Source organism: Hemiscyllium ocellatum, chromosome 16 (assembly GCF_020745735.1).
Source record: "Hemiscyllium ocellatum isolate sHemOce1 chromosome 16, sHemOce1.pat.X.cur, whole genome shotgun sequence".
Classification (NCBI taxonomy): domain Eukaryota; kingdom Metazoa; phylum Chordata; class Chondrichthyes; order Orectolobiformes; family Hemiscylliidae; genus Hemiscyllium; species Hemiscyllium ocellatum.
In genome coordinates this window covers 58,433,866-58,454,433 of record NC_083416.1, presented here as the reverse complement: position 1 = coordinate 58,454,433, position 20,568 = coordinate 58,433,866, and the positions used below count along the sequence as shown (strand labels likewise).

The window sequence follows — 20,568 nt, the reverse complement described above, 5'->3', positions numbered from 1 at the left end:
TGTTGTGGAGTTTCCTCCACAGGTCCACTAAACACCCTTGCTGGTTTCTAGTCATGCATCTATGTTACTTTAGTATCCTGGCTATGGATTACCTTTCCCTTTGCAAAGATATAGGAAGGTTAATATTTCATTCAGAATATAATTCTACTCAGCTGTTTCTGCAATATCCCATTGTGAGTATATTATCAGATGCAAGCAATGATTTTGTTGCTCGCTCAAGCACCACCACCTTTGATCTCGGAAGCTGTGGCAGAAGAGAGAATTTAAGGAAAGGAATGTATGGCTTTGGAGGGGGCAGGTGGGCAGTGAGATATATTAAGGTGATGTAGCATTGCCTGCCTACCCTATCTCTCTTCATAAGAATGGCACAGTGATGCAGAATAAAGATTTCTGTGCTAAATTTAACCAGATAAAATCGCTAAATTCAAGTCCAAAGTTATATAAAGTTTTGGAGTATAAGCAATTCCACCAATATGGGAATCAGGTGAGAAAATGGATTTGACATCCAAGATCAGTGATAATCATATTAAGTGGCATGGAAGGGCTAAGGTGTCATCTGGCCTGTTCCTGCTCCTTTTCCCAAGTATGGACTACAATAAACACACCCATAAAGTACACATTAATGTATGGTAGCTAATATATTGATATTAATCATGAATTAACTATTGCTATTAAGCAATACAATTTAACAATGCCATAAACGCATTGAAGAATAAATGGTAAAACCTAAAAATGGGTACAAACATTTTGATTAATATGCAGCAGTTCTCCGTGATTCAGTCAGGTCAAAATCTTTAATCTGCTTTCCAATTAAATGATGGTGAAAACTGCAGTAGACTGGCTACACACCTCAACAGAGTGTCCAATTTCACAGAAAGCCAACACCACAAAAAGGTGGCTAACACAATTGAAAGTCACCCTGTCCCTCACAAAGGGTGTGTGTCTCTGCCTGCAACAGTTACTAGAAGTGGTTGAGGAAAAATCTCAAGTATGAAAAAGGCAAGAATATCAGCTTCCATGGTTCTCCGATGTGGCAGAATCCTTGGTGCAGAAATAGAGGATGATGGTCTTTGATTTAGATGGCCGACTTATCTCTAAATAAATGGGATCAGAGCAAACTCTGCAATTCTACCATACTCAGGTTTGAATGCTGCTGGACAATTAAGTAACTCACCGAAAGCCCATCCTTAGTGAAGGCAGAGCCTAAGACATTCCACATGGGAGTGAAGCCTTCAGTCTTTGCAATCATTTTTAGTCAGATGGTCTAAGTGAATGATCCACCTTGGTCTCTTGCTGAGATCATGAACATTATAGAAGCAATTCATTAGACAATTGGATTTATACCACATGAGACCAAGAAACACCTGAGCATGTGGAATAAAAGCTGTGAATCCTGACCACATTCCAGCTGTGGTGCTGAATGTTTATTCTCTGGAATGAACTGCAACCTTAGCCAATCTGTTCCTGATAAACTATGACAACATGAAAAATTGCCCAGCTATGTCTACTTAAGAAAAAAAATCCAGCTAATTAATAACCATTTTTACAGTAACTTAATAGTCTGCGTGACTAAATTGTGTGATTTATATGTTTTTCAACAAAATATATTTTACTGTTTATATTAGGTCTAAGTAGCATATGCATCTTGCTTTGTGTGTGTAAGGGGTTTATTGATTAATTTGTCAGTATTTCAGGATTTTTTTAAAATCAGTATGGGAGAGGTAGTTCATATTGTGAATTTGTTTGAATTGGGAGAACTTTACAAGCTGACAGAATAAACATAATAAACTGAAACCATTAGCATGCCTCCAGTTAGAAGGATGGGATTCATTTAGTTTCTGCCTGGAGGAAATACCCATCGTTTGGAAAGCATGTAATGTTCAATTCACTGATGTTCTGGTGAAAGTTGAATGTATAAAACAGCTCTCTTGGAGTTAATTCAGAAAAGTAAGAAATAGGTTACTTCTGTGTGAGGGTTTTAGTTTGACAGTTGCAGACCAGAAATATTAAAACTCTGAAGAGGTTATTTGAAGCTGAGAAAGTCTAAACTCAGTTTCATGAATACTTAAGAGGCTATTAAACTATCAATGTCTGGAGGTAAAAGCCTCTCAATGTGAATTAAGTCTGACGTTTCCGTAGTGAAAAAAATGTGCCATTGGGATAAATTGAATGTTGTATTTCCAAAATCTTTTGGATTGTATGATATCCAAATAGCATTTTTTTTCTATTTTAGTTTGTTTCTTTTGTGCAATAAAGTTCTATTATATTGTTAAAACCAGATCTGCAGCATTACATCCTTATATTTCAGTTAAAACAAACCTCGTTAAATTAAGAAAAATTCTAACAAGCCCGATTTTAACCTGGGATCTGAGTAATAATATCAGCTGAGATCAAAACAATAGGTGTCAGCAAGAGCTATCAAGTGGCACTTACTTATTAATAATCTCCGTTCTTTTGGTCAGTGCAGGATCTGCAGACACCACAATTCCAAACTTCATTGCAACCTTACTCTAAACATACACAAAATAACTGAATTGCAGAGTTAGGTGAAGGTAATTGTCCTTGGCATCAAGATAGCATTTAATTGCGTGGGATAATCATGGAACCCTAATAAAATTGAATGGTATGGCCAAGTGCAAAAGACCAGGACAATGTTTGGTTTTAAGCGGATGATCAATGGTAACATTGACTGGACACAAATGCCAGCAAGACAGATTCTGACCAATGCCCCATGGCAATCAATAGTATTGGTATCACTGAAACCTCTCCAACCTAAAAACAATTTGGGCATTATCATTGACCAGAAACCAAGATCAGCCATCTAGCAGCACAAGTACATCAGAGGTTGAGTATTTACTCGTGCATAGTTCATCCCATGGTGTCCCACATCCTTTTCACCATGGATAACCTACAGCTAAGAATGTGATGGAATGACTTAACTTGCCTGAATCAATTTAATTCCAACAACACCCAATAAAGCTTGACACCATTTAGCACAAAGCTTCCCACTTGACAGGCACATCGACCACATTAAACATTTACTCCCTTCACCATGGGTGCACGTTATTGGTAGTCTGCATTATCAACAATGAAGAACTTGTTAAGATTTGTTCAACAGTGCCTTCCAAATCCATGACCACAATCACCAAGAAGAACAAGGGTAGTGATTATATAAGCACACAATCACATGTAAGTTCCCTTCCAAGTCACATGCCAATTTGATTTGAAAATTCCTTCATCGTTTCTAGAGGAGAAATTGTATCAGACCTGAGAATAGCTTTGGAGATTTTTACTGTGATTAGTAATTGATAGATCGCTGCAACTCAGGGTGCAAACTTAGTGCTGCTTTCTTACCTCAGCCCACCCTAACAGTGTTGTAAGTACACTGTGACCTCATGAATTCAAGGTGGCCACTCACTACCACCTCTTACTTAATGTGAGGGATGGTCCACACTCATGAAACAAAAATTATTGCTTTCTCAAACTTTAAAGCAAATGCCAAGGTAATACCAACCCAATTTTCGAGTTAGCAATTTGGAACCAGTTTCCTACCTCTTCACTACGAAATGGTACTTGACGAAGAGTCAAAAGCAGTCAAAAGAAAACTAACCTCAAAATTAGAAATGAAAATAATAATTGCCAGGCAACTTGAATGTCTGAACATTGAGAATATGGTAAAAGGTAGTTATCATCCATAGGACTTGTGTTAAATGGATTGTCTATGAATTTATATTGTTGTGCTGGTTTTATAATTTATCATCTATTTATTTGCAGGTGTTCATCATGATTTTCTCCCTTTTATTGTGATGGGGACTTTGACAGTGTTTTCAGCAGTTTTGGTTTTGTTTCTGCCTGAAACAGTCAATATCCCTCTCCCAGAAACAATTGACCAAATGCAAAAGATTAAGGGGTAAGTGTGTGTAGTCTTAATGGTTTAGCCTTTTCTCTCAGTTCTCTTCTTTGATCAACTTCAAATTCACTTGAAAAGCAGAACAAAACTCTCAATTTTCCACAAGTTGAAAAGGATCCAAAACCTAACATTTGTGATACATTTAGAAGAGATAGTGTTATAGAGTCATGCAGCACTGAAAAGACCCTTTGGTCCAACCTATCCACACTGAAGAGGCATCCTAATCTGATGTACTCCCATTTGCTGGCATTTGGCCCCTATCCCTCTGAACCCTTCCTATCAGATACCTTTTTAATGTTGTAATTGCACTTGCCTCAACCACTTCCTCTGGCAGCTCATTCCATACACAGACCACCCTCTACACCCAGCCCTCAGGTCCTTTTTAAATCTTTCCCCTTTCACCTTAAACCTATATCCTCTAATTTTGGACTCCCCCACCCTAGGAAAAAGATCTTAGTTATTCATTCTGTCCATGCACCTCATGATTTTATAAACCTCTGCAAGGTCACCCCTCAGCATGCAACGCTCCAGGGAAAAACGCCCCAGCCTAGTCAGTCTCTCCCTTTTCCTTAAATCCTCCAGTCTTAGCAACATCCATGTAAATCTTTTCTGCACCCTCTCAAGTTTAACAAGATCCTTCCTATATAACGGTGACTAGATATGTATGCAGTAATCCAAAAGTAGCATCACATCACATCAATATGTGCTTTTTTAAGAGAGGTGGAACGCATTTCAAAGAGCACTAGCTATTTATAGAACGTAAAACATTACAGTGCAGTACAGGCCCTTTGGCCCACGATTTGTGTAGTGGTAGCTAAAGAGTTTGCCACAGAAGATAGAAGGGATTGTGAGATATTGTGTTATGAGACATTGTGCTATAACCTATCTTTATTAACTCACTCCTCAGTTCGCTATATTTATTAATACTGGATTCCCATTCATTTATTCATAACCCTTACTAACCCATTATTTACAATAACATGGTTTCAATCATTAATTCATAAAACCGCAGTTCTGAAATTTAAAAACAATCCTTTCAAAGTCATTATTGCATTTCCATACCATATCAGCATACAGAGCAATACCATCCCCACCAAGTCTGCAAAAAACATTATCGGCGCTCACCAACCATCTCCTGGACCTGAATACATTAATTACCTGCTAAATATCTTTTAGCTGGGCCATTATCCCTTTAATAAATTAACTGAAAATACAGCACTTGCATGAAATTGCATGAATGAATGAAACTCATACTGAAAATAGTAAATAAATCTGACCACACAGCTGGAATAATCAATTTAATAATATCCTTAATTCTTTTGTTACAATTTCTAACTTATCTAGAGTATATAGGCCTAGTACTTTTACTAACATTTACTAACTTAAAAGACAAAAGTACTGACTCCTCCTGATTATGCAAGCAAACCAGACAAACGCCCTTAATCCCATCAGAAATAGCAGTCAGCACTTAGCGCATGTTTTAACCCATCTCCTGTCTTCAAACCTTTGTGTACAATAGAATGGAATTTTAATAAATGCAAGAACTGTGTATAAAGGGGCTCTTGTAAGAACTGTATTTCAGAATTCCATTACTGCCTCAAACTTGTTCTGTGATTGCTGAATAAAAGAGGCTATTTTTGCCAGTCACTGATTTTGGTCGTAATTTGAACACGATCCCACAACTTGGTGTAGTCGGTAGAATCACAAGGGGCACTGTCTAAACTGACCGATCACAGACAGTGCATCCAGGGTAATAAGCTTCCTTCTTAGAGTCATGATCTTGTCCCTGAACGTGATCCCGAACCTTTGGTGAGTTGGCTGTTTTATTTCGAATTGGCTAACATGGCCTAGGGCAAGGAATTGCCCACGATGCATGAGTTAGGGTGATCATGATTGACCCTGGGAAGCTGCTTATATCATCCAGGGGCAGGCTAGCCACTCCTGTCATAACTGAGGAAGAAATACTGCAGCAATTACAGAACTACCTTGAGATATTTTCAATTGGGCAGAAATAAAATATGCCCCAAGGACCCTAGGTGGGGAAAAAAAAACACCCGACAGAAAAATAAAGACAGAATGTAATTGTCTCTTGCATTAATGGGACAAATTCACCAGAGAAATGAAGGCATTTCCCAATCAGCCCATGATTGGGAAGTAACCCAACTTAAAGAGCAATTAAAAGCAATGTATGAGCAACTACTGAGAGAAAAATCCAAACAGGAAACTGCTCACCTTAAAAATCAGGAGCTTGAGAAAGAGAACAAGGAACTGAAGGATGAGATAACAGTCCTGCCAGTTTCTTCCCCATTTCCCAAGCCCACACAGAATTTGTACCCAACCAGTCGAGACATCCCCAGAAGTGTTTCAGAAAAGCAAAACTATTACCCTTGGGAAACAGAGGGAGTCAAGCAGTGAAAGCGATGAGCACTGTGCATCCCCAGTACCATTTTAATAACCCCTTAAATCCAGAAAAGGACAGATTGGAAAAATGATCAGGCAGAGATTAGAGGATGGCACTGAGGTGGATGTTCCAGTATTACGGACTGAAATGCAGACTGTGCATGGACCTGCGACCCCTGAGAATGATTAAAGAAATGCCTTATCCAAAGAAGGGGCCAGTGAAAACATGGGAAGGCCTAGACTGGTTAAGGGGAATGTACATGCTCCATCGCCGGGATGGGGTACAAATACTGAACGTTATTGTAACTAAAAAAGAATGCAACCTCCCACCTAACAGTCAAAGGTGCTCTTGGAGAGTACAAGCAGGAGCTGCAAGCTGGCTGGACAGCAATAAAACACATTGGTTACAGGGCTTTAGTCTGCATAAGACTGATTGGACAACAGTCACAGTTTGTTGTCAAAAACTCACTGAAGAAGTCCCAGAATATGAAGAAAGGTGTAGGATGACCTGGAAAGAAAATGCAGGAGTCCCAAAAGTGCAGGATGACAGGGATTTTCAAAATTCTGCTTATGGCCCGTTGAAGTCTGCTTTTGTGACCGGACTTAAACCTGAGCTTACCAAAATGTTAAAGGTCCCCAAATTGGACTGGGATCAGAGGGGGACTAATTACTATTACCGGGCCCACTAGCTCAACCAAAATATAGATGTCAAATTGCAAGGCCTTCTGGTAGGACAGATGAAACAGATAGCCAGTAACTCCAGGAAGACCCAAGACAAACGCCCAGGGAAGTGTCACTTCTGTGGGAAGGAAGCCCACTGGGCCGGGGGGGCTGACAAAAAGAGAAAGGGAGAAATTGCCTAATAAGCAATGAGGAAGAGGAGACCCCTGAGGCTGGGAGTAAGACCAATCTCCTAGAACGGTTTCAACAACTAACCATCCAGCAGCAGCAGGAGCTGCTAAAGTTGACAGAAAACTGAAAGAGCCCACCCCCATGCTCCTCTACATTCCTACTGGCTTTATGCCAGCATTGGGGAGACAGACTGTATGTGAACATGAGAGAAGGCGACCTGGACATTGGGTACCTTTTGGACACAGGAGCAGAATTGATGTGCCTACTCCAGAGATATGAGACCAAACTTCAGATAGATGGGACAGTGAGGACACCTTATGGAGCAGGAGCTGACAGGAGTGAAATCAAGTGGACCAAACCCATACACTTTGAATTCAGCCCCCTTGTGTTACATGGGTAGGACCTGTAGCCCAGCCGCTCCTCGGGGTGGATATCCTAACCCAGCTGAACTCTTTACAATTCAATGATGGACGGGTAACATGATCCGTCAGAACCCTACAAAGGGAAGAACTAAAAGATCTGTGCTAAAAACAAGGATGACTGTAGGTTACTGAAAATGGAATCTGTGATTGTTACAAGAACATCTCCACTTCGTGCCAAAAAGGAAAAGGGGACTTGAGTGAAAACCCACAGTATCTCGAAAAGCCTGGTGTGGCCAGTGCAAAAAGCGCTCGGAATGGATATTAGCTACAGGTCACAGGAAAACCAGATGGGCTGTCAAGACATTCAGCATTGTCATGGTATTGAGAAGCCTACCCCTGGAGGATCTGCATAGTCAACAGAATTATGGGCTCTGACTGAAGCCTGCAGAACAGCAGAGGATCAGTCTGCCAACTTTTACACAGACTCCCGCCAAGCTGCAGATTGTCATCTTACTGTCTTACTCTCAGGTACCAACTGATGCTGTAGGTTCTGTGTCCTCACAGGTATCAGCTGCCTGAAAAGACTTGCCAGAGGGAGGTCACAAGCAGATGAGTGGGTTCTTGTGAAAAAGATCCACAAGGAACTCTTAGGCGCAAAGTGAGAAGGACCATCCCAGTGCTGTCAAGGTCTGAGGACAGGAGACCTGGATTCATGCCTCCCACATCAAACTGATATCCCACAATACACCAGGACCAGAGACTGACTGACCATCATGATGCTTGTTATTGTTATTCTAACTGTGCATGTTTTTTTTTTGCAAAGTGTAGTTCCCAAACGGTTAAAAGTCTGCAAGCTGGAGAAGGATAATGTGATTCTCTTTGAGACATCTCTGTAGAATCAAAAGGGGAAACTGTGAGATATTGTGTTATAACCTATCTTAATTAACTCACTCACCAGCTCACTATATCCATTAATACCAGGTTCCCATTTATTCATTCATTCATAACCCTCTCCCCTGTTTTAGTAAATAACAGGGAGAAAGTGAGGACTGCAGATGCTGGAGATCAGAGTTGAAATATGTGGTGCTGGAAAAGCACAGCTGGTCAGGCTGCATCGAGGAGCAGGAGAATCGACATTTTGAGCATGAGCTCTTTGTTCCTGATGAAGAGCTTACACTCGACACATCGACTCTCCTGCTCCTCAGATGCTGCCTGAGCAGCTGTGCTTTTCCAGCACCACACTTTTCGATTCTGATCTCCAGCATCTGCAGTCCTCACTTTCTCCCTGTTATTTACTATAACATGGTTTGGTTGATTCATTCATAAATCCGTGGTTTTGTCGTATCCAAATTTAAAAACAATCCTTTCAAACTCATTATTACATTTCCGCACCTTATCAGGATACAGAGCAATATCATTCCCATCAAGTCTCCACAAAACATTATCACCCCTTACCAACCCGCTCCTGGACCTGAATACATTAAGTACATGTTAAATATCTTTTAATTGGGCCACCATCCCTTTTAATAAACTAATTGACAATAAAGCACTTGCATGAGATTGCATGGATGAATGAAACTCATACCAGAAATAATAACTAAATCTCAACACACAGCTGCAGTGGTCAGTTAAATATCTTTTATTCTCTTATTACGATTTCTAACATATTTAGAGCAGAGGGACCTAGTATTTTTACTAACATTTACTAATTTAAAAGACAAAGGAACTGACACCTCCTGATTAGGCAAGCAAACCGGACAGATAGCCTTAATCCCATCAGAAATAACAGCCAGCACTTAGTGCATGTTTTTTACCCATCTCCTGTCTCCCAGGACAGAAGCTCTTCAAATCTTTGTGTACAATATTTTAATATATGCAAGAACTGTGTACAAAGGGGCTCTTATAAGAACTGCTACCTCAAACTTGTGCTGTGATTGGGGAATAAAGAGGCTATTTTCGCCACTCATTGATTTTGGTCATTATTTAAACACAATCCAAATCACTCCCCACTGCACTTTTTCTAACCTTCTCAGCATATTCCATTCTTCCTTATCTGCTTGTTGGTTCCTATCAATTGTATCTATCAGACATAAGAGTAGAAATAGGCCATTCAGCCCATCAAGTCTGATCTGCCATTCAATGAGATCATGACTGATCTAATAACCCTCAATTCCACTTTCCAGCCTTATCCCCAAAAGCCCATGAATTCCATAATAATTAGAAATCTCAGCCTTGATTGACTCAATGGCCTGGCCTTAATATCCTTCTGCAGTATAGAATTCTGCAGATTCAATAACATTTGAGGGGGAAAAAAACATCTGCCTCACTTCTGAAACTCCTTACTTTGAGATTATTCTCCCTAAATTCTCACACAAAGGGGAACAATTTCAGAACATGCGCCCTGTCAAGCCCATTAAGAAGCTTTCATGGTTTAATATGGACTCATAGAATCCCTACAGTGTGAAAGCAGGCCATTCAGCCCATCACTGTACTGCATCCCTACATCTCCCTAGGCTAATCCATCTAGTCTGCGCATCCCTGGCGACTGTGGGCAATTTAGTATGGCCAATCCACCTAACATGCACATCCTTAGACTGTGGAAAAAAACTGGAGCACCCGGAGGAAACCCACACAGACAGTCACCAGAGGCTGGAACCGAACCTGGGTCCCTGGCACTATGAGGCAGCAGTGCTAACCACTGAGCCACCATGCCATCCAGCCACATTGCTGCCCCTTGCAATCTTCTAAATTTCAATCTGTATAAGCTCATCCTACTCAAACTCTCTTCACAACAAAATCCCTCCATACCCAGGATCAACCTAGTAAACCTTCTCTAGACTACCACCAATCCTGAATGTATCTTTCCTTAGACCAGGGGACCAAAACTACTCAGTGTATTCCAGCTGAGGTCTGACTAGTGCCTAATATAGTTATCGTGAGACTTTTGTGTTCCATTTCTTTTGAAACAAAGGCCATCATTCCATTTGTCTTTCCTAATATTCACTTCAATTGCCTCTAATGGGAGCAAGTTCCATATTTCTGATACAAGTTGCCATCTCGTCATACTTGAGCAACCAATGAAGAATGAATGAAGTCATCGACATTAGAGGAACCACTTTTGCAGGAGGTGCAAGCAATGGTTTCATTCCTGTCAAAAGCTAAACAGGGAAATTTTGATTCATTCATGACTTACTATCTGACAAGCAACCTGACTGCACACTTCAGAAATCTTAGTGTTACAGGATACCATGGAGAAGGAAACCTGGATGTCATCAACATACCTATGGAAGTTGTGTTACAGATGAAAGCACTGACGGGAAGGCCGCAAATGAGGTAGAGAAGAAGGAGCCAGAGCTGGAACCTGGTGAATTCTATCAGTGGTTATGTGACAGCTGTAGGAGAAGCCATTGCTGAAAATAGATTGGTTATCTTGGGACAGGCAGAAGTTCAAACCCTGGAGGATGAATTGCAAGTGAGCTATGAAGATCATGAAAGTGTTGACATGTTCATCGTGTCAAATATCTCAATGAAATTGCAGAAGAAAGGACAAATAGTGGTTCATGACTGCAGTCATTGAGGAAGTGCCTTCAAACTGAAAGGTAATTAGTTAAAAATCACACAACACCAGGTTATAGTCCAACAGGTTTAATTGGAAGCACCGAAAGCTAGTGTGCTTCCAATTAAACCTGTTGGACTATAACCTGGTGTTGTGTGTTTTTTAACTTTGTACACCCCAGTCCAACACCGGCATCTCCAAATCATGAAAGGTAATTAGGCAGTGTAAGATCATGCTGAAAGGAGTCAACAGGAAACTGGAGTAAATTTTAACACGATTCATGTTCATTGATAATATTATGCACTTTTTCAATTTTGGTGAATAGAGGAAAATTATCACAAGGATAATCAACCTGTTGAATTATGTCATGGTTAAATGAGGAGTATGATGAAATATTCTCCACTTACCCGAATGAGTGCAACTGCAATAATATTCAAGAAGCTTGACACTATTCCAAGACAAAGCAGTGTGGTTGATTAGCGCCACATTCACAAACCTGCACTCCCTCCACTACCGACACCTAGTGACAGCAGTGTGTACTATCCACAATATTCACTGCTGAAATTCACCAAGGCTCCTTAGACAGGACCTTCCAATTCTTGACATCTAGGATGACAAGAGCAGCAGATATGTGGGAACATCAGTCTAAGGTTCAACGCCAAGTAACTCACCATCCTGACTTGGAAATATATCACTGTTTCTTTTGTGCTGCTGCATTAAAATCTTGAAATGCCCTCCCCAATGGCATAGCTGGTGCACCAATACCAAACACACTGCAGCAGTTGAAGAAAGCAGCTCACCACTACCTTCTCAATGGCAACTAGCAATGGGCAATAAATGCTGGCTAGCCAGCAATGCCCACTTCCTATGAATGAATAAATAAAACTGCACCTGCACACACAGATTGCAGAAGTTCATTAAAAACAGCTCACCGCCACCCTCTTCTGGGCAATTTCAGTGGACAATAAATGAAAACCTTGCTGATCATACGCACAAAATAATGGCCAAATATATTTTAATTGATGACCACATTTTCTACATTAAAATGAAACAGTGACTACAATTCATAAACATTATTTGGATCCCAGGTCCTGAGTTTATCAGAATTACAGTTTTTTAATGAATATATTATTTTTATCTTGTGCATCTTTAACAGTTACAAGAATTTAACATTGCATTCCTAAAGTCTTCAGGACATTCCTGGAAGATTGCAATGTTTTGAGACTGCCAAGATGGTAGCACCTCTGTGAGAGTTTCTGATCACTGAACACAGCACAGAAATGGCAGGAAAATTATGAACTCTTGATCTGTACATCTCAATACCACAACCTGCAATATATTTACTTGCGAAACATTGAATGTTTCACATCACAGTGAAACTATTTATTATCCGGAATTCTTGCAACATTGCTTTCAAAATAACGTAACAGTCCTAAGAAGGGAAGTAAGTCTAATATGTATATTAACCTCATGTGTGTTAATGTATTACCACCTTCTGCATTCCAACACCACTTGTATGTTTCATGCTCAATGTAGCTAGCTTGCGCTTGTCCCTCCAGCTTTGTCCCTTCAGCCCACTGAGCCAAGCTTCATTGTCTTTCCTATCAGTGTGAGCTTGATTGAAAGGTATTAAATCCTCAGGAGCAAATTTTGCTTTCTTAACCTTGCTGACATTAATCCAGCATATTGTGCTATCCATACTCTACAGCATAATATCAGCATTTTTGTAACTTATGACATGAAATCTTTTCGAATGATGAAATATGACAACTCTGACATGAAATGATTGTAATTACTGATTGAAATATCGGGGGCAGGATTCAATGAACATTCATTCATTATGATGACACTGTTTTTGATCTAATTACAGGTTTGATTGCAGATGTATTCACAGAATACATGACGATTTACATAAGAATGAAACAACTCAAGAAACTTTGGTGATGGTGCGTACAAAGGAGGGAAATTAACCCAACCCTAGCAGCAGGTCAGCAGTGGAGAAATGGACAATGAGTATTTTTCAGTTGTTACCACAGATCAACGCCATCTCCTGTTGAGTTAAAAATCACACAACGCCAGGTTATAGTCCAACAGGTTTAATTGGAAGCACACTAGCTTTCGGAGCGACGCTCCTTCATCAGGTGATAGTGGAGGGCTCGATCGTAACACAGAATTTATAGCAAAAATTTGCAGTGTGATGTAACTGAAATTATACATTGAAAAATTGATTATCTGTTAGAATACAGTGATAGTTTCACTTCTTTCATGTGTAAATGTGTAAACTTTTTTTAAAAGTTGCATTCTCGGGTTAGCTGTTAACAATCTCCTATTGAAATAAACTTAGCAATGCAATCAAGATACTCAGGGAATATTGTTATATCAGTCAGGTATGACATTATGAATTTACATTTTCTCACTTACATTTTTACAAGGGATGTATTTTGATCTAACTTAAACTTTAGCCAACAGTTTGATCTTAAAATGTACTATGTCAGTTTTGCCATTTGCACAACAGCCTGTTTCACTACTGACTGAAAATAAAATTGCTGCTATTTTGAGAAACCAACCTTAATAACATTCAGTTTGTGTGTTGTTAATTTGTTTGCTGAGCTGAAAGGTTTGTTCTCAGATGTTCCATCACCATGTTGGGTAACATCATCAGTGAGCCTCCGATGAAACGCTGGTGTTCTGTCCCACTTTCTATTATGTGGCTTGGTCTGTTAAGATGGGTGATATCATTTCCAGTTCTTTTTCTCAGAGGTTGGTAAATAGGGTCCAAATCAATGTGTTTATTGACGGAGTTCCGGTTTGAATGCCAGGCTTCTAGGAATTCCTGTGCATGTCGCTGTTCAGCCAATCCCAGGATGAATGTGTTGTCCCAGTCAAAGTGGTGTCCTTCATCATCTATAGTAAGGATGCTAGTGACAGCTGATCATGTCTTTTGGTGCCGAGTTGGTGTTTGTGTATCCTGGTGGCTAGTTTTCTGCCTATCTGTCCGACGTAGTATCTGTTACAGTCCTTGCATGGTATTTTGTAATTGACATTCATTTTTGCTGGTTGTTGGTACAGGATCCTTTCGGTTCATTAGTAGCTGTTTCAGTGTGTTGGGAGGTTTCTGGGCTACCAGGATGCCAACATCCTTACCGGCATAAATTTCAGCAAAGACTAAGAGAACAACAACAGACTCCCCTTCCAAGATGTCACAGTGGAACAAACAGTCAATGGACAACTGCAGACCAGTGTCTACAGGAAAGCAACAGACACAGACCAGATACTTAACTACAGAAGCAATTGTCCCCACACCCACAAACGGAGTTGCATCAGGAAACTATTTAAATGGGCCACAACACATTGCAGCACTTAGAAACTAAGAGCAGCAGAAGGAAACTACCTATACAATGTATTCAAGAACAATGTTTAACCCTGATTTGGAGATGCCGGTGTTGGACTGGGATGTACAAAGTTAAAAATCACACAACACCAGGTTATAGTCTAACAGTTTTAACTGGAAGCACACTAGCTTTCGGAGTGAAGCTCCTTCATCAGGTGATTGTCGAGGGCTCGATCGTAACAATAAATTCTGTGTTACGATCAAGCCCTCCACAATCACCTGATGAAGGAGCTTCACTCCGAAAGCTAGTGTGCTTCCAGTTAAACCTGTTGGACTATAACCTGGTGTTGTGAAATGTTTAACCCTTAATGAAATGCTGAGCATAAACGTTTAACCCTTAATGAGATGCTGAGCATAAGCATTTAACCCTTAAAGAGATGCTGATAGACCATTTGGTATATGGGATTAATGATGTAACCATGCAAAAGTACCTACTAGCTGAAGCCCAACTGGACTTCGAACAGGCATTGCAACTGGCTTTATCATTGGACAATGTGGCAAGTGGAGCATATGAGTTGCAAAGTATTCTGATGGAAATGCCTCATCGGTCTGACTGAGCTTGGGGAACACCATTTGAGTTTAGAGTAGAGTAGTGCTGGAAAAGCACAGCAGTTCAGGCAGCATCCGAGGAGCAGTAAAATCGAAGTATCGGGCAAAAGCCCTTCATCAGGAATACAGACAGAGAGCTTGAAGGGTGGAGAGATAAATGAGAGGAGCGTGGGGGTGGGGAGAAAGTAGCATAGAGTTCAATAGGTGAGTGGGGGAGGGGATGAAGGTGATAGGTAGGGGGCGGGGAGGGTGGAGTGGATAGGTGGAAAAGATAGGCAGGTAGGACAAGTCATGGGGACAGTGCTGAGCTGGAAGTTTGGAACTGGGGTGAGGTGTGGGAAGGGGAAATGAGGAAATTGTTGAAATCCACATTGATGCCCTGTGGTTGAAGTGTTCTGAGGCGGAAGATGAGGCGTTCTTCCTCCAGGCGTCTGGGGGGGAGGCAGCGGCGGTGAAGGAGGCCCAGGACCTCTATGTCCTCGGCAGAGTGGGAGGGGGAGTTGAAATGCTGGGCCACAGGGCGGTGTGGTTGATTGGTGTGGGTGTCCCACAGATGTTCTATAAAGCACTCTACTAGGAGGCGTCCAGTCTCCCCAATGTAGAGGAAACCGCATCGGGAGCAACGGATACAATAAATGATATTAGTGGATGTGCAGGTAAAACTTTGATGGATGTGGAAGGCTCCTTTAGGACCTTGGATGGAGGTGAGGGAGGACGTGTGGGAGCAGGTTTTGCAATTCCTGCGGTGGCAGGGAAAGGTGCCAGGATGGGAGGGTGGGTTGTAGAGGGACGTAGACCTGACCAGTTAGTCACTGAGGGAATGGTCTTTGCGGAAGACGGAAAGGGGTGGGGAGGGAAATATATCCCTGGTGGTGGGGGTCTGTTTGGAGGTGGCAGAAATGTCGGCAGATGATTTGGTTTATGCGAAGGTTGTAGGGTGGAAGGTGAGCACCAGGGGTGTTCTGTCCTTGTTATGGTTGGAGGGGTGGGGTCTGAGGGCGGAGGTGCGGGATGTAGACGAGATGCGTTGGAGGGCATCTTTAACCACGTGGGAAGGGAAATTGCGGTTTCTAAAGAAGGAGGCCATCTAGTGTGTTCTGTGGTGGAACTGGCCCTCTTGGGAGCAGATACGGCGGAGGCGGAGGAATTGGGAATATGGGATGGCATTTGTGCAAGAGGTAGGGTGGGAAGAAGTGTAATCCAGGTAGCTGTGGGAGTCGGTGGGGCAGTGAAGGGAATTGATTAGCCTCACGCAGCACATATCCTGAACAGAGGGACTCTAGGTCAGCTCACAGCAAAACCCCAAAACAAAGCCAAGCCTTGGCCAAACTTTGCTCAGGATATGGGTTCGGCAAGCTAGTGTAGTTGCTGCCACTGTGCAGACTTGATAGCAGATAAAGTGCCACTAGACCTAAACTAAGTAAAATAACTCATAAACCAGTATCCAGAAGAGAGCACACACTGGAAAGTCCACCTGCATCTGGATTAGAACAGTTAAATTGCTTAGCAACATCCAAGTCAGAACCAATCAAGATAATGATCTGGTTAATTAGTCATCCAGTTCTAATGGAGATCGTTGCTGGTGAGGCTGTTTCACTGATCGCAGAACCTGTCTTTAACAGAATTTGCTCTGGACTCCAACCTTTAAGTTTGTCCAAGACCTTGACTAGATTGAGAATCTATACCGGGGAACCTTTACAAATTAAGGGCACAACTCTGTTCCGATTTCTTATGAGAAACAGTTAGTTCAGTTCCCACTGATAAAAGGTTCAGACCCGAGCCTGATGGGATGAATTTGGTTGAAAAAGATTCACCCAGATTGGCTCAACATTGTTTGATTATAAAATTACTGCCTGATATAATTAAATATCCGATGTTTTTCAGGAAGGTCCAGGGTCTATCAAAGGGGGACAAGGTGACCTGGCACGTTGACCAGGAAGCAATTCCATGATTCTGCAAGGCCCACCCAATGCCATTTGTCTGACGGGTAAAAGTAAAGGCAGAAATCAGGAGGCTGGAAAGCGAAGGAATCATTAAAGCATCCAGTTTGTGGAATGGGCATCGCCAGAAATACTGATTGTGAAGCCTGATGAGTCAGTTCGCCGTTGTGGAGATTTTAAATAAACAGCGAATCACCTTTCGCAGAAGATAAATACCCAATCCCTCACTTGGAGGATTGAGACACAAACCTGGAGAAGCAGGGGTAGGTTGTCCTTCATGAAGCTGGGCATGAGCCATGTTGCGGTTAGGTCAGGATTCCCAGATGTTACAATTAATACCCATAAGGCTTTGTGCCAATATACGAGAATGCCATTTGGGCTATCGCCAGCATCTACAATTTTTCAGCGGGCAATGGAGAACATCTTGTAAGGTCTACCCTAAGTCGCCATTGCTCTGGATGACATACTAATAACAGGGAAGTGCTCCTTATTAGCAACAGAGAAAAACTTGGACGTAGTCCTTAGATGTTTCTCCCAGGTGGGCATTCATTTGTCAAACACAGGGATGACGATGGAAAAACTGCATTCATCTTTTGCGACATATGGACTCCCAGAAGTCTTGGAGACAGATAATGGGCCATTGATCACCAACAGAGCATTTGAGTACTTCCTCAAGTCGAATGGTATTCGACATATCAAAACAGCTCCATACCATCCATCATCCAATGGTCTGGCATCTAAACTTTAAAGACAGCCTTAACAAAACAGCCCACAGCTTCACTAGTTAGCAGCTCCTATTTGATTAAAAGACCACACCTCATGCAACTACTGGAATAGCTCCAGCAGAGTTGCTAATGAAGAGACTTCACAACAGGTTAAATCTGATCTTCCCTAACCTTGGGGCTGGGCATGTGAAACTGCATCCGGGATGTGAGAGCTGGACACACAACTCCGCTAAGCGAGAGACACGTTTTACTTCAGTGGACAGAGTTTGGTGTAGGAACCACAGGAATGGCCCTGCATGGCTAAAACAGCTCATGAGGAGCCACAACGAGAAAGAACCGATCTATGTCCTTGGACTCAGAGGGGGAGGAGATGTAGTGGTTATAAAAGGTCAGCCTGATGGACCTCATGGAATATGAGTTGCTTGATTGGGCTCATTAATCTGATCCGTATTCCCAATTCCTCCGCATCGCTGCATCTGCTCCCAGGAGGACCAGTTTCACCACAGAACACATCAGGTAGTCTCCTCCTTTAAAGACCTCAATTTCCCCTCCCACGTGATTGATTATGCTTTCCAGCGCATTTCATCCACATTCCGCATCTCCACCCTCCAAACCCATCCTCCAACCACAACAAGGACAGAACCTTCCACCCCACTAACCTCTACATACATTGCATCAAACTCCGCCATTTCCGTCACCTACAAACGGACCTCACCACCAGAGATATATTTCCCTCCCCACCCCGATCCACTTTCCGTAAAGACCATTCCCTCTGCGACCACCTGGTCAGGTCATGCTCCCTAACAGCCCACCCTCCCCTCCCCTCCCACCTTCCCCTGCCATCGCAGGAATTGCAAAACCTGCGCCCACACCTCCTCCCTCACCTCCATCCAAGGCCCCAAAGGAGCCTTCCACATCCACCAAAGTTTCACCTGCACTTCCACACTTGTCATTTACTGTATCCATTGCTCCTGATGCAGTCTCCTCTACATTGGGGTAGCGCTTCAGAGAACATCTCCAGCACACCCGCACCAATCAACCCTACCACCCCGTAGCCGAACATTTCAACTCCCCCTCCCACTCTGCCGAGGACATGCAGGTTCTGGGCCTCCTCCATTGCCACTCCCTTATCATGCAATACCTGGAGGAAGAGCTCCTTATCTTCTGCTTCAGGACCCTCCAACCCCATGGCATCAATGTGGTCTTCACCACTTTCCTCAGTTCCCCTCCCCCCCCACCTTAGCCCCGTTCCATCCTTCCATCTCAGCACTGTCCTCATGACCCGTCCCATCTGTCCATCTTCCTTCCCACCTATCCACTCCACCCTCCCCTCCGGCCAATCAGCTTTACCACCACCTCCATCCACCTATCACACTTTCAGCTATCTTCCCCCAGCCCCACCCCCTCCCATTTAGCTCTCCACCCCTGATGCTTCCAGCCTCATTCCTGATGAAGGGCTCTGGCCCGAAATGTCGATTTTCCTGCTCCTCGGATGCTGCCTGATCTGCTGTGCTTTTCCAGCACCACACTGTTGTCTCCAAGGGAGAGGGATCATTGTCAACGACTCTCCGCCTGTAAATAAGGGGGTGACCTAACAATGGTATACCAGTCTCGGTGAAGTTATTTCAGTTATGGCCAAGTAATAGAGGTGAAAATTAAGCCCATATGGATCATAGCCTGGTGTCCTATCCAGAAGAGGAATTTTGTAAAGATCATGAACCAAAGACAGCACCAAACCTGTGCTTTTCTTCCAGCTGATATTTTACATTTTTGCTGTTGGCTGTTCCTCCTGCACCATCCCTGCAACTTGAGTCCTACCTCCCTCTGCTGGAGTCAAATGGGAACCAGTCCATCATGTTCAATGCAGGCTGAAAAGAGTTCAAACCAGCAGCTCGGGACAGGACAGAAATTGAGTGTATAAGCTGCCCTTTAAGTAGCACAATATTGGATAATTACGATTAGACTTACAGTGTGGAAACAGGCCCTTCGGCCCAACAAGTCCACACCGACCCGCCGAAGTGCAACCCACCCATACCCCTACATTTACCCCACCTAACACTACGGGCAATTTAGCATGGCCAATTCACCTGACCCGCACATCTTTGGACTGTGGGAGGAAACCGGAGCACCCGGAGGAAACCCACGCAGACACGGGGAGAACGTGCAAACCCCACACAGTCAGTCGCCTGAGTCGGGAATTGAACCCGGGTCTCAGGTGCTGTGAGGCAGCAGTGCTAACCACTGTGCCACCGTGCCGCCCACGAAAATTGAGTAATAGAGGATAAAAAAAATCAATTGAAATGAGTATAAATAAGAAATATTGGCCTGGATTTTTCAACAACTAAATAATCACTTTTGTAGCTCTTGATGGGATTTCTACATCGGAATCCTGTGGAAACCCTATTATAGTAGACTCCAAAAGAATGGTCCAGAATATTGAACATTTTGCTGCGCACTTCCCTTTCACGTGGAACCCTCTGAAGTATTCATTTGGCTCAGAAAAATAGGAAGATTCCACTGTAATTATATAAATAGTTACTTGGGAAAAGTGAAAATCATGAAAAACCGATCTGAATATTCAACTGATATCCCCAGCTAACCACATTCATTCCCAATTACATCTTCCACAGAGAAAGCAACCCATTGCCCTGACATCCCCTCACCCCCAGGTACCTAACACCATCCACCGCCACCAACACTGTGCCCTACTCACACACCAAGAGGACCTAATTCCATTACTTTTGACACAACACTGTCCTTTTCCTGTGCTATGGACCTGACCCCCATTTCCTCGCATCCAGGCCTGAACCCCATTCCCCCACTGCCAGACCTGAACCCCATTCCCCCACTGCCAGACCTAACCCGTGTTCCCCACTGCTGGAC

The 20,568-nt window shown here is 42.6% G+C and overlaps 1 protein-coding gene across 1 annotated transcript in view; it reads left to right on the top strand.

Annotated features, from left to right (window-relative positions):
• Positions 1 to 13,621, top strand: part of LOC132823227 (organic cation/carnitine transporter 2-like) — a 98,344-nt gene extending 84,723 nt beyond the window's left edge. Inside the window, exons 9-10 of the mRNA XM_060836853.1 lie at positions 3,775 to 3,910; positions 12,951 to 13,621. Coding sequence (XP_060692836.1) covers positions 3,775 to 3,910; positions 12,951 to 13,050 — 236 coding nt within the window. The 3' untranslated portion in view covers positions 13,051 to 13,621. The remainder of the gene's footprint in view (positions 1 to 3,774; positions 3,911 to 12,950) is intronic.
• Positions 13,622 to 20,568: the final 6,947 nt, after the last annotated feature.